This window comes from Salvia splendens, chromosome 18, assembly GCF_004379255.2.
Source record: "Salvia splendens isolate huo1 chromosome 18, SspV2, whole genome shotgun sequence".
NCBI classification, from domain to species: Eukaryota; Viridiplantae; Streptophyta; class Magnoliopsida; order Lamiales; family Lamiaceae; genus Salvia; species Salvia splendens.
The window spans coordinates 13506149-13519906 of NC_056049.1; the positions used below are offsets into that span (position 1 = coordinate 13506149).

At 39.6% G+C, this 13758-nt stretch overlaps 1 protein-coding gene across 1 annotated transcript; it reads left to right on the forward strand.

Moving 5' to 3' along the window:
* The first annotated feature begins 1935 nt into the window (after positions 1–1935).
* On the forward strand, positions 1936–9436 carry LOC121777496 (phospholipase SGR2-like). The gene is made up of 22 exons (XM_042174769.1): positions 1936–2268; positions 2389–2614; positions 3296–3396; positions 3509–3682; positions 4121–4276; positions 4562–4633; positions 4711–4863; positions 5445–5495; positions 5866–6036; positions 6176–6325; positions 6450–6515; positions 6621–7295; positions 7370–7424; positions 7532–7695; positions 7773–7845; positions 7998–8100; positions 8214–8307; positions 8392–8454; positions 8547–8595; positions 8688–8791; positions 8889–8935; positions 9007–9436. Exons 2-22 carry the CDS (start codon positions 2407–2409, stop codon positions 9209–9211), a joined length of 2934 nt encoding a protein of 977 aa, XP_042030703.1. The 5' UTR covers positions 1936–2268; positions 2389–2406; the 3' UTR covers positions 9212–9436.
* Positions 9437–13758: the final 4322 nt, after the last annotated feature.

Here is a 13758-nt window from a genome sequence, read left to right on the forward strand (position 1 = left end):
GACGTCCGCGCGGAATTCCCGTTTATTGCATTATTTTTTAAAAAAAATTTCTATATAAACGGCTCGTTGAACTGCATTTCATTCGCACCACTTGTTTTAACAAGTTTCTCTCTCTACATTTCTTTTATATATCCGGAATGGCTGGTAGTGGTATTGGCAGTGGTAGTGGTAGTGGTGGGCATTGTGAACACATGATGCGTCTGATTCATGCACGTGTGCGGGAATCAGCGGAGAGGGAGGAACAAGCGGCCGCGGCCTTGGCACCGACGGTACCTCGACCCATCCATCGTCGAACTATAATACCCCGGGACCACCTCGCTGCCCACGCTCGGTTGTATGAGGATTACTTTGCGCCGAAGCCACGGTTTGGGGAGAACCTGTTCCGGCGACGGTTTAGGATGCATCGTCCGCTCTTTCTGCGTATCGTGGGTGCTTTGGAGCGTCGATACGGGTATTTCAGGGTGCGGGAGGATGCGGCTGGTAAACCCGGCCACACGCCGATTCAGAAGTGCACTGTCGCAATCAGGCAGCTGGCATATGGAGGCGCGACCGACATGTTCGACGAGTACCTCCACATCGGCGAGACGACTGCCCGCGATTGCCTGAAGTATTTTTGTCAGGGCGTTAGGGAGATATTCGGGGATAGGTATCTTCGGAGGCCTACCCCCGAAGATTGTCAGGCTCTGCTGGATATGCACGGGAATCAGCACGGGTTTCCGGGGATGTTAGGCTGCATAGATTGTATGCACTGTGAATGGAAGAACTGCCCCGCTTCCTGGAAAGGGATGTACACTACTGGTTTCAAGGCCAAGAATCCCACGATGATCCTTGAAGCGGTAGCTGACTACCGGCTGTGGATTTGGCATGCCTATTTTGGAGTAGCCGGGTCTAACAATGACATTAACGTCCTCTAGTCGTCGCCCCTTTTCAACGAGCAGCATTGGGCGTTGGTCCGGCCGTCAACTTCGTCGTCAACGACAACCAGCACAATATGGGCTATTATTTGGCGGATGGGATATACCTTATGTGGCATGTCTTTGTGAAGACGATCAGATGCCCAGCAGATGAAAAGAAGATATATTTTGTGGGTCGCCAGGAGGCAGCGCGCAAAGATGTGGAGTGGGCATTTGGTGTGCTCCAGGCTCGATGAGCGGCAGTGAAGGGTCCAACACGGCTGTGGTATGTTGACAGCATCGCCGACATCATGTACACATGTATTATCATGCACAACATGATTGTCGAAGATGAAGGTCCAGCACTGACTGATTGGACCAATGATGATGCTGGTGCTGCGGGTCCAAGCCACGGCGTGGCCACTAGCAATGTACGCATGGGGACACCCCATGACGAAGTCGATCGAGTCCGTGCATTTGCCGACATGCGCCAAAGACAAGCCCATGTTCGGCTTCAGAACGATATTATTGAAGAAGTATGGCAGCAGAGGGGTCGTCGTTGATGTAGTTTTAAATTATTGAAATGTTTATTTTTTAATTTGGTGAAAGGTACTTTTCCTTTTTTTTATTTAATGGAATTTTTTCCCTATTTGTGTCAAAATTTTAATTCCGTAAATTGTTTAATTCCGGAAATTGTTTAATTTGTGAATTTGTGGTTTTTTTAATTGTGGGAAGTCTCGGGAAGTCCTTGGGGATGTCCACCACTGTGCAGTGGGAAGTCTTTAAGACGTGACAGCGCAGTGGGAAATCCGTATGATATGGCAAAAGGTGTTTTTCGGGAATTTCGCGCCAGCTGATGTCTAAGAAAAATTAAGATTTTCAAACTAACATTTTGATAATTTGTAGGAAATAAATAAGATTTTCAAATTAACATTTAGATAATTTTAATTAATTTCACTTGCCAAAAATAGTATTGAGGTCTCTGGAATTTGGTGGCGGCGGCACCCCAACTCAACATCAGTGTCTGTGCTCCAGTTTTCATAATTTTTTACTAATATATTAAAAATGTCTGTTTATTCGTCAAAATCAAGTTAGGATTATACCAGAAGATGACATTCAATTCGATTCCTCACTGTTCAACATCTTGGAGTTTAGCTGAAGCAACTCCAAAACCTATTAGTAGATTTTTTACTGCTGAGGAAATTTATGCCTAAACTAAATTTTGATATCGAGATTGGATGTTTTATCCTTCAAATTGCTAAGTTTATAGTTATATGAAGTTAGGCGCTGGCTTACGGAATCAGTTGACTCCGTTTAGAAAACACAATTTTGCTGAATTGCGGCAGGAAAACACAGAAAGGGGGAAACGCAGTTGGTAAACTTCTTCAACTCGTTCAATATTGTTTAACTTTGATGTATTTGTGGAATCAGTTGATGATCAGTAGGAGGACTCTACAACTCGCCGTTTAATCCGAACTAATTGATTTGTCTGTAGCTAGAATAGAGCGGTGTAATGCCCTCGGAAATGAGGGGCAATGTTGCTGACGAGGTGGGGCAGACCTCACTAGACATGTTAAAGAATACGCCGTCGAATATAAGGAGGTTGGCTCATGAGATTGAGCAGTGTGAGGCAAGGCAGAAGTACCTTGCCCGCACTAGGAGCCCCTCTGATGGCGGCGACCTTAGGTGGTACTTCTGTAAGGTTCCGTTGGCCGAAAATGGTTAGTTCTTGCTATTTTGTTTGTTCAGTGTGTATGCCTTCTTATTGCAGTAATTTCTATGTTTTGTTGTGGAATGTTTGAAATGCTGGTTTATGCTTGTCTTTTATCTCGTGTAGTTAGAATTGGAGTTGATGTTTTTGCCTCTGCTATTCTATTTTTTTAGTTTGCTTGGAGTGTTTGAGGTGCTAGTTTTGGTTGTCTTTTATTTTAGAATGGAAGTTTTTGCCGTTGCTTTTCCATAACTCACCATGTTAAGTAGATTGATCAAATTATGAGTGTAATTTGTGATATTCTTTCTATTTTGTGTTCTAATTATGGCTGCAGAGGAACTCTTATGAATTTAGGGATATTTATTCAGCTCCTGCCCTGGTGAAATTTGATTGCTGATAAATAGGGAAAGTCTTGGGGTTAGTCTATGATGTTATTAATATGATTGGCTAATACATGAAGGAATTGTATCTTCAGCGTATGACATTATAGTTATGCTGATAAGCAATAGTTGTTATAATAGATTTAGATTGTACTAACACCCAAGTCTAACTTATGCGAAATGGCTTTTTCTGGATGGTTGATTTCTGTTTGGCCCTAATGTGACAATCTTATTGGATGCCACATCAGAGAGGTACTATTGGCCTTGCCATCATGCCGGATCTTGTTATATTGTACTTTTCTTTTTGTCAGAACTTGCCGCATCAGTCCCTCAAACTGAAGTTGTAGGGAAAGGTGACTATTTCAGATTTGGTGTGCGTGATTCGCTGGCAATAGAGGCTTCTTTCTTGCAGGTCAGAAAAGTTTCGTACTTTGAATGTGGTTCTCTTGATTTCTTTAGCTGATCACTGTAGAATTAGTTTGTGTATGGAGTATTGTACTCACGCATATCTGCTATATTCACAGAGAGAAGAAGAGTTGCTTTCTGCTTGGTGGAAGGAGTATGCGGAATGTAGTGAAGGTCCTAGAGGGAAGCATGGTATTGTTTCCATGAAACTTTCTTCAGACTGTCCTGATTGTCAACTATCCACCGCTGAAGAAGAGAGAGTTGGTGTACCAGTAAAGGGAGGGTTGTATGAGGTAGTCCTTTCATCTGTTGGCTTCTCATAAATTTATTGTTCATTTTCAAATGAGTTTTCTTGACAATCTCTTGTTTGTTGCAATTAATTCCCTTTGTCATGTAGTTTCTTTGTGCTTATTCGCTAGTTGTTTTAGATATTTGATATGAAACTGATGTTTGATAATTTGTTTATTCTTTTACCTGTTTTTGGGGGAATGAGATGAAATGTTGACTAAGCTCACCAGAGTCTTTCCTCTCCTCCCCCATGTGTGTGCTTGGGTTTGGAAGTGAAATTGGGTAAACATAAAAAAATTGAATATCAAGCATTCACTATATTGTAGTAACTGATTATGTTTTTATTCTATATTCCTTTCATCTGTATCCAGTTCAACCTAATGGTTGACAAATGTTCTTTACAAATAGGAAAGTCTAGATGTTGACAAATTGCACCTGTACAGGTAGATTTAGTCAGACGACATTGTTTTCCTGTTTATTGGTACGGAGAGAATCGAAGGGTGCTACGAGGCCATTGGTTTGCTCGTAAAGGTGGTCTTGATTGGCATCCAATTCGTGAGGATGTATCTGAGCAGTTGGAGTATGCATACCGAAGCCAGGTGCTCGTGAACTCTCTGTATTGTTCTCTTTTGTCAGTCAACTGCACTATTGCAGAGATATCTTATAATTACTTTGTTTATTTCTGAAAGTTAGTTACTATGCCTATTTTATATAATTATTTTTCTCTTCTGTGATCCAGTTTGAGTAAGCTTTCAAAACTATTAACTATATCAGCATATTTTTCATTATGAGTTTTGTTTCCTTTTTCCAATCTGTCAGAATATTTTAGGGCAATTTAGTCTGAGAAGAGTAACTGATGAAGCTGGAGATGCTTTCTTTTCCAGGTTTGGCACCGAAGAACTTTCCAACCATCGGGTCTTTTTGCTGCTCGAGTTGATTTACAAGGCTCAACCTCAGTACGTAGCTATTTTGGCATAAGCTTTCTCTGAACTTGTTATTAGGGATTCATAACTTATAACTCTATTGGTTGCAGGGGCTGCATGCCCTTTTTACAGGGGAAGATGATACATGGGAAGCTTGGCTTAGTGTTGATTCTTCTGGATTTTCTAACATCGTAAATATTGGATATAATGGCATTAAATTAAGACGTGGGTATGCTCCATCTGAGTCGAAGAAACCAACGCAGGTATCCATAATTGTAACATTTGTATTTTCTGTACAAATACTTCAGGTCATCTTTTTTCTCCTTGCTTTAGACGACTTTCTTAATAATGTGTTTTCTCTATGCTAGAACTGTATTTGTAGATTGATGGTGTTGTTTATAAACACCAACCACATTGGACCCATCAATTTTAGATGAATTTTATATTTAACAAGGGGAATTATGTACTTAGTTGCTTCAATGTAAATGACAAAATATTAGTTCTGATACAGATACCTTGTCTCTCCCAAAAGATTCTATCACCGAGAACTATTCACTACATCATTACAGTTAGTTTAGGATTAAAATTTTAAATGATGATAACCTTACAAGATGAGTTGCTGGGAAGGGTTTATTCTCCTCAGCACCTTTCCTCAGCCTCACACCTAATTCCACATTCTTCATTATGCTTGCAGTATTCAATTATTCTAATGATGCTTAGCATTTCTAAAACCATAATTTTACTGTGTACAAGCACATTGCTTTATGAATTTATGTGAAAGCCTTTCCTAACCATCTTAGCTAAATCAACAATATTTCATCACATAATTTGCAATTTGTTTCAGGATGAATTACGTCAACAAAAGGAGGAGGAAATGGATGATTATTGTTCACAGGTACATTGCATGAATTGATAATAGGGGTATTTTCATTTATATAATTACAGTTGTCAATCCAACTTTCGCTATTGAAAGTCCTTGCATTTTTTTAACAAGCATGATTATTACCACTATCTCTATCTGCGGTGGTTGACTTTCTTTTGATCACAACATTTAGCTTCAGCATACTGATGAAACAGATCTTAGAAACATATGCATAAATAATATATGCTTCAATACAAGAACACTTGGAAATGGATGTAGGGGTCTCGAGAGGTTTTATGGGTTCCTCATCAACAGCACTTTCTTTCTGTTTATCGACTTCAAAATTGTTTCTCAAACTGAGACCGTTTAAGAGTTCCTCTGTGGCACATGCTTTTTTATGCAGGTTCCTGTGCAACATTTAGTTTTCATGGTTCATGGTATTGGTCAAAGGTTGGAGAAATCAAATTTGGTGGATGATGTTGGAGGTTTTCGCCACCTTACAGCAAGCCTTGCGGAAAGGCATCTGACTTGGCACCAACGTAGCACTCAAAGAGTTCTTTATATTCCATGCCAGGTACTTTAGTGCACTTATTGGATTCGTTACGCGATGCTTGCTAGTTTGGATTTGTATTGTCAGTTATGCATCCATTGTGCTAACCTGAAGGTATTAGCTCCTTGATTATGATTAATTGTTATTTCTTTTCTTTGACTAGTGGAGAAAGGGCTTGACTCTCAGTGGTGAAGCAGCGGTTGAGAAAATCACTTTAGATGGTGTGCGAGGGCTACGAACAATGTTGAGTGCAACAGTTCATGATGTCTTATACTATATGAGCCCTATCTATTGTCAGGACATTATTAACTCGGTACCCTCTGATTTATTACTTCTTCTCGCCTCTGTTGTTAAATTTCTGATTATATTAGCTGGAAATTTCTCACAAATTTTCAAATGTTCTTAAATCAATTTTCCTGTGCTCATGTCTTGTTCAGGTATCCAACCAACTTAACAGATTATATCTAAAGTTTCTTAAGAGGAACCCTGGATATGATGGAAAGGTATATTGCAAGATGAAAACAGAAACCTTCTCTATATCGACGCCAAGTTGAATGTTTGAGCTTATTGTTTAGACTCGGCCGCTCATCAATGTATTGACTCTTCAGGTTTCAATATATGGCCACTCTTTGGGAAGTGTTCTATCATATGATATCCTTTGCCATCAAGATACTCTTTGTTCACCATTCCCGATGGAGTGGATGTACAAGGAACAAGAACAAAGTGAGACACACTGTTCTATGAGGAGTGACTTACCACATAACTGCAAGGCCACCTTCGATGTTGGGGAAGGCCTCAACTCAGACATGGATCACGAGAGTGTTGCGAACTTTGGAGGTGAAATAGTTGTTGGTATTACAGATATGGAACGAGAGAAAAGTGAGGGACATTGTTCCGTGGGGAATGACTTATCACCTGACTGCAAACACAAGAGAGTTGAGGACTCTGGAGGTGAAAGCATTATCAGTGATACAGATAATTCCAACCTAGTGGAAGAACATGTGGATGGAGTTTGTAATCAGTTGGGTCCTCCTGCATGGTCAGAGTCAGATGAATCAACTACCAATGATACTAGCGACCAGCAGAAAAATGATGCCTTCACTTTAGATGAAAATCATAATCAAACTCTCGACTCTTTGAATTACAGAGGATACTCTGAACCTGAGATGATAAACGACCCAAGAAGCATGAAAAGTGAGATTGAAACATGTGACGACGAACCAAGTGGTGAGAATATCAAAGATAATCGCGAAGGCGAAGTGATCAAATCACTTAGGGAAGAGGTGGTTGTGTTATTTTTCGTTCCATTTCTCGCCCTCTTATCTTAATTCTTTCTCACACTACCCTTATCTCTCAGATTGAATTGCTTAAATCAAAAATCAAACAATTTGAAGCAGGAATTGATGATATAGGTATGGGTTGTGTGATTTCAACGTGTCATACGACTTATTTAAGCATGTTAAATCTTGAATGATTTTACTAAGTTGGTTCTCCTGCTTTTGATGTGAACTAATGCCAGTGGATGCACATGACGGTAAAAGTGCTGTAAACGAACCTGATAAAAATGTTGTGGACGAATCTGATAAAAGTGTTGTAAACGAACCTGATAGTGTTGAAGATGGGTGTAGAGATACTGTGAAGAGTTACACCCCGCAAATAAGATACACAAAATTAGAATTTAAGGTGACTTTCTGTTATTTCTTATGCTTTAGTTACTTGGCTTAAAGAGTATTGATGAATACACTTGCTTTTGATGTCAGGTCGATACATTCTTTGCCGTGGGCTCACCCCTTGGAGTGTTCCTCTCCCTCCGTAATGTTCGTATTGGCATTGGTAATTACTGGCTTTGAGCTTTAGATACCTTTACCTAATTCCTAAATTTTCATTCACCTCTTGTTGAATTGTTATGTTTCTTTTGAATGCCAGACTTGTTGGCTGGAATTGAATTTTTTGTCTAAAATATTTTCTGCTGTCTTGGTTGGTAGGCAAAGGGAAACACTATTGGGAAGAGGAAAATATTAATGAAGAAATGCCAGCATGCCGTCAGATGTTTAACATTTTTCATCCTTTCGATCCTGTCGCGTATAGGTGATGTTTTACCCTTTTACTTTGATTAGAATTATATCACATGGTTTTTATTTTATAGTAGTATTTTATTTTAAACAAACTTCATTAAGATAATAAAACTTTTGTTTACACAGAGTGGAGCCGCTAATCTGTAAAGATTATGACAACAAACGTCCTGTTATTATTCCATACCATCGAGGTGGCAAACGACTATATGTGGGGTATCAGGTAATCCACTACCCTAAGAGCTAGTTTCTTAGACCATAGATGCGGCAGGTGTGTTCCTCTTTGTGCTCATGCAACGTCATACAGGAATTTAAAGAAGGAGTAGCCGCCCGTTCTCAAGCCTTCATGGATCACCTGAAAACTGTTAGGGTGGGTGTTTTTAACGTATTGATTTAGTTTAAGAGATCTAACTCTCACTTAATATATAATCTATCAATCTTACTGAAAGCTCCTTCGGTCAGGTTAAAATGCTCACAATGTGTGAGCCGAGAAGCAATGATGGCAGTGATGGTAAACCTATATTCCTCCTGCTTTTCATTTACTTCTTTGTAGACTGACAATCGTGAGGCTTTTTTTCTTTTTTGTCGAAATTTTGGTTGCAGATGAATGTGAGGATTTGCAAGAAAATGGAGAAAGATGCTATGGGTCTGTTATGATGGAAAGACTAACAGGATCCGTGGATGGGCGTGTCGATCATGTATTGCAAGTACGACCTTTTCGCCTTCCCTTTCAGTGAGCTCTATAAGATAGAGCAGAACGTGGGTTTGGTCTTTTATCTTATTAATATTGGTTTGGTGTTTCAGGATAAAACTTTTCGACACCCTTACATATCGGCCATCGGGTCGCACACGTAAGTAGTGAAGTGATTATTCTGCCCACTGGAGATGTGGAGTGCGTTTTTGATGGTATATTTGTGTGCAGAAACTACTGGAGAGATCCAGATACAGCTCTTTTCATGTTGAGATACTTGTATCGCGATATACCGGAGGAACCCGACGAGCAACGGGAGAGTAGATGGTCGGATCCAAGGGAGGTGGAGGATGAGGAAGCTCCCTTGACCTTTGCTGACAACATGTCCATCAAACATTTCTCCTACAAAGCCAAGAACATTATCAAGACCAGATGATACTCAGCTTCACCTATAACGCTGAGTGATTGCTGTGTGTTGAAGAAGGTGAAAGTGCTATTTCATGTATTCGGGGGACTAAAACTGTACATACAGACGTGTATAGATGTAGATAAATCTAGCTTCTCTTCCACTTAAATGTATGTAATTTCTTAATGTGTTGATAGTTGATACGATCAAATTTTGCTTCGGATTTGGACAATATATATGATGAATTTTATAGAAGAGAATTTATGGCCGCACACAAGATATAGCGCTTTTCTTTTGCCCTTGTAAGTTACAATTCACTAAGGGGGCGTCTGGTAGCCTGAAAATGGTCTGAAACACCAATTCCTTCACGCCATTTCCGTCGTTTGGTAACCCGAACACCAGTCCACCGACCCGGGATTCATCAGCCGGGTTTCAGCCCTACATCTACTACTATCAGCCTATCAGTGTCAAGTGTATCACGGTGGTGAGCAGGTATAACATTTGGGCGTTTCACGATTAGTCTGAAAACACTGCATTTGTACAATTTTGCCCTTCGAATTGTTCAAACCTTTCGTGATTCTTACCGTTGGTCACTCAATTCCGTCGATGCAACTTCGACGCTCGTCAGTTCGACTCAATTTAGATCGCCGTTCGTTGGCTTACCATAGTCCGGGTAAGTTTTGATTCGAATGTTCGATTATCGTTTGCAGTGTCGATTTGTGGTGTTTTCTCCGTCGATCTATCAGTTTTATTTTTTGAAGGTGGATGTGGTCTTCTTGCTCAATTGAATTCGTTCTGATTGGAGCAAATATTGTTGCTTTGATTCGAATGTTCAATTATTGTTTGGCTATATTTCTATTTGGAAGAACACATGAGGACATATAGCCGATTATTGTTTGTCGAATACGACGTCCAAGTATCAGAGGCAGACTGCTTTCTGCCGGAAAGATGCACTTGCAGTTATGCCTACTGTGAAGAGGAAGGAAGAGGAAGAATCTACCTCGAAATTAGGCATTGTGCTTGAAGTGATTGGTGCAATTGTGGCGATATTGGGTGTTTTGGGGATGTTGATTATTGTTATCTACAGAAGGCTGCAGAGGAAAGGGCATGATGAATTCAGAAGTGAGAGTTTTGTGATGGAGAAAGTAAGCATCAATCATAGTAAAATGAATTGTGTTTTAGTCTATTTTTGATCTATGAAATGAGTTTGGTGTTTGCACTTTTGATCAGGGCATGTTCCGCAGCCGATGAGGATGGCATCGATAGGGCTGCCCCCGTACCATAAGTTCACACTCGAGGACGACGAACAACTTTGATCCATCCAATCTAGTGGGAGAAGGGCAGGTATGTGTACATATTGTTCTGTTTCACTTTGTGTTTGTGTTGAATAGTAGTATGATGTTTTGTGTGAATTATGGAAAAAATGTTGATGAGCAGCTATATAAAGGAAGGCTGAGAGATGGGTCTGTGGTGCTTGTGAAATGCCTGAAGCTGAAACAGAAGCATTCTCCTCCTCAAGCTCTGCAGCACCACATGGAGGTGATATCCAAGCTGAGGCACTGGCATTTGGTGAGCGTGCTAGGCCACTGCATTGTCCCACCAAATTGGAACCTGCATCGATAACTAAATCATCAACGAGAGGGGCATGCACACGGTTCAAAAACCGCCAGTTCCAGTTCGGAACCGGCGGTTCAAAGTTTAACATTTTCATGAACCTGAACCGGCCCGCCAAGGGTTCCGGTTCCAGTTGAAAAAACCGCCGGTTCAGAGGTTTATAATTTTTTTTTTGCATTTTCTTATTTATTTATCTATGAAATGTGCGTAAATAAAATTCAAAAAATTACGATGAAAATTGCAATTTTATTGAGATTACAAGTTATTACAATTACAAATCACAAAAACCTTGAAGTCTTGAAGTCTTAAAAAAAAATTTAAATACAACGAGAATAGTAGTCTACAAGACTACAACGAAGCTAATTACAAATTACAAAAAAGACTTGAAGTTCTGAACAATAAATTTATAAGTATATATACTCTTAGTCGGCGAAGGAGATGTTTCTACATAACTAAATTGAGAACACCTTTAGCAATTCAACCTTAAATGTTGAGTTTAGTCTAACAATCAACAATTATAGTAGAATTGTCAAAAGTTTCTCAGATTTAGTCTTATAGAGAAATTTACTTCACTGACTAGAGTATATACAAATACAATTATTTAATTGTATTTGCATATTTTTAAAGTAGAAACAAAAGGGAAAAAAAAGAAATTAATGAAAAAGGACTTGAGCTCAACTTAAATTTAAAATTTAAGTTGAGGTGCATACGTATCCCCAATGCTCATTTGCATTAGGGAATCAAAGCCCACGTAGTTCTCTTACCTTACTTACCTATTTGGCTTGGCCGGCGGTTGACGGTTGGCCTACGATTCATCCCCGGTGAAATCTTCTTGTGATTCCTCCTGTCAATCATCCCAATCATTTTCTTGTTCTCTAACGTCAGCTTTGGCCCAATCATCAAGTAACATCACGGCTTCCATATTTTTCGCGGAGAGCTTACTTCTCTTGATTCATCCAACACTGAAAGCGGACTCGACGGCTACAGTGAAAGCCGGAACCGAAAAAATCTCCTTGGCCATTGACGCAAGTATGGGAAAATCTTTCTCGTATGTTCCCAACAATCGAGGACGTCAATTTGAGCGGGAGGAGTAAGACCTTCATCACCAAAGGAAAAGATTGAATCGAAATATAAATCAAACTCACTTACCATACCTGAGGTCGACCTTCCGCCGGTGTTGTAGCTGTATAGGTCGGCTAATTGGGATTGCGCGTCGGGGTAATCATAATCAGTTTGAAATGCGAAGCCAAAATTATGTTGTTGAGGAGGGGTAAGTCTTCTGACTTGGTGGGTAATGTTATACTTGGTTTTATATTCGGTGTAGAGAGCACGCAAGTTAAATTCGAAGGTTTGTTGGACAATTGACCGGTCCGGGAGGTTTATTTGAAATGTTGCGGTTAGGTTTACTCCCCATTGGCCATTGGTATCCGCTTACAATGCTTGAAGTGGACCTAGATCAATAGAACTCAAATTGTTATAATAAAAATCTAAAAACCTGGAGGTACCGACTAATTTCCATTTTGGATCCAAGACCTTTGCAATCAAAAACACCGTTGGAAGCTCACTGAAATACTTAAGCCATTTGTCAATCATATAATGTAAAACACACATCAATTCAGGAGAAGAGTAACACATTTTTCATCGCAGTTTTAAAACCAAGTGATATATACATGCAATGCTCTAAAACACGAACATCAGTGCAATAATAAACACCCGATAATTCAACAGTCGCATTTTTGAAATATTTGAATAATTTAAATAAACTCACGCTATGATCCCAACAACTATGCGATAGATATAAATCAGAAACGGGACAGGTTTTAAAAAAATCACACAAAGAATTTTTATGCTCCAAAGTAGAATTCTGACAATCATATGTCGAATTACATCTATGAGACACATCCATGGTAAAATTCGTATATCTTACCTTCTTTTGATGGCAATACTTCTTCCAAACTTTGCCAATAGGCGGCTTTTGATGAATTAATCTAACCGCGGTTATAATAGGACTAACATGCTTTTGCCATAATTCATGCGTATCTTATACACATAAATTCAAAATATGACATATGCATCTTTGATGAAAATACTTACCACCAATAACCGGAGCACAAGCCGCAATCAAGTCATTAATACTTGCAGTGTTAGCAGTTGCATTATCAAAACCAACAGAAAATATCTTATTGCATAATTGAAATTCATTCAAAACTTGAATAATTAAAGAAGCAATTTCGGGTGCAGTGTGTGGTGTCTCAAATTCTCTAAAACCAATCAAACGCTTGTTCAAAGTCCAACTATTGTCCACAAAGTGAACCGTAATGCCCATGTATGAATGTCTATTAAAAGAATCAGTCCATACATCTGAGCAAATGTTTACTTTGTGTCCCAAGTTGAGTAAATAACGTGATAATTCAACTTTTTTCTCCAAATATTGTCAAAGGGTAGATCATTGAACGATCATTTGACCTACTCTTTTGACAGCTAGGTTCAAACCACTTTGCATAGTAACCTCAATTTTTTTGTCATCATAAACATTAAAAGGAAAATGCTTCATTGCAGCCCATCTAGTCATAACGTCAGCAAAATTTTTAGGATCATAATTAAAAAGATGTGTACCTGACGAACCTGAGCCACCGAGTTGGAAGTTTAGTTGGGTTTGGGTAGCGGCAGTGCCACATTCTACTGGATGCTTTGTCACTAAATGACGACGGAGGGTGCCATATCCCCACCACTCGCAAATTGTAGACTTTATCACAATAGTTACAATATGCATGAAACGCTGATGTCTCTTCTTGAGAGAGCGGACCATTATGACTTGAAATTACCACCGGGACCTTCTTGTAGTGTTTAACAAAAATATCAGATTTCAATGCTTTTTAGTGGGTGAAGGGGGAGGCATGTCCTCATTTCCGCCGGTGCTAGACGGAATACGAGAACAAGATCTATCATCATTGTTGTCTGAG

What these genes read in the sequence shown, in the direction of transcription:
- LOC121777496 (XM_042174769.1), top strand. Translation starts at nt 2,407, where the DNA reads ATGCCCTCGGAAATGAGGGGCAATGTTGCTGACGAGGTGGGGCAGACC. An exon ending in TAGAGGCTTCTTTCTTGCAG is followed by an intron (nt 3,397 to 3,508) that starts GTCAGAAAAGTT and finishes CTATATTCACAG; the next exon opens with AGAGAAGAAGAGTTGCTTTC. An exon ending in ATCACCTGAAAACTGTTAGG is followed by an intron (nt 8,455 to 8,546) that starts GTGGGTGTTTTT and finishes TCCTTCGGTCAG; the next exon opens with GTTAAAATGCTCACAATGTG.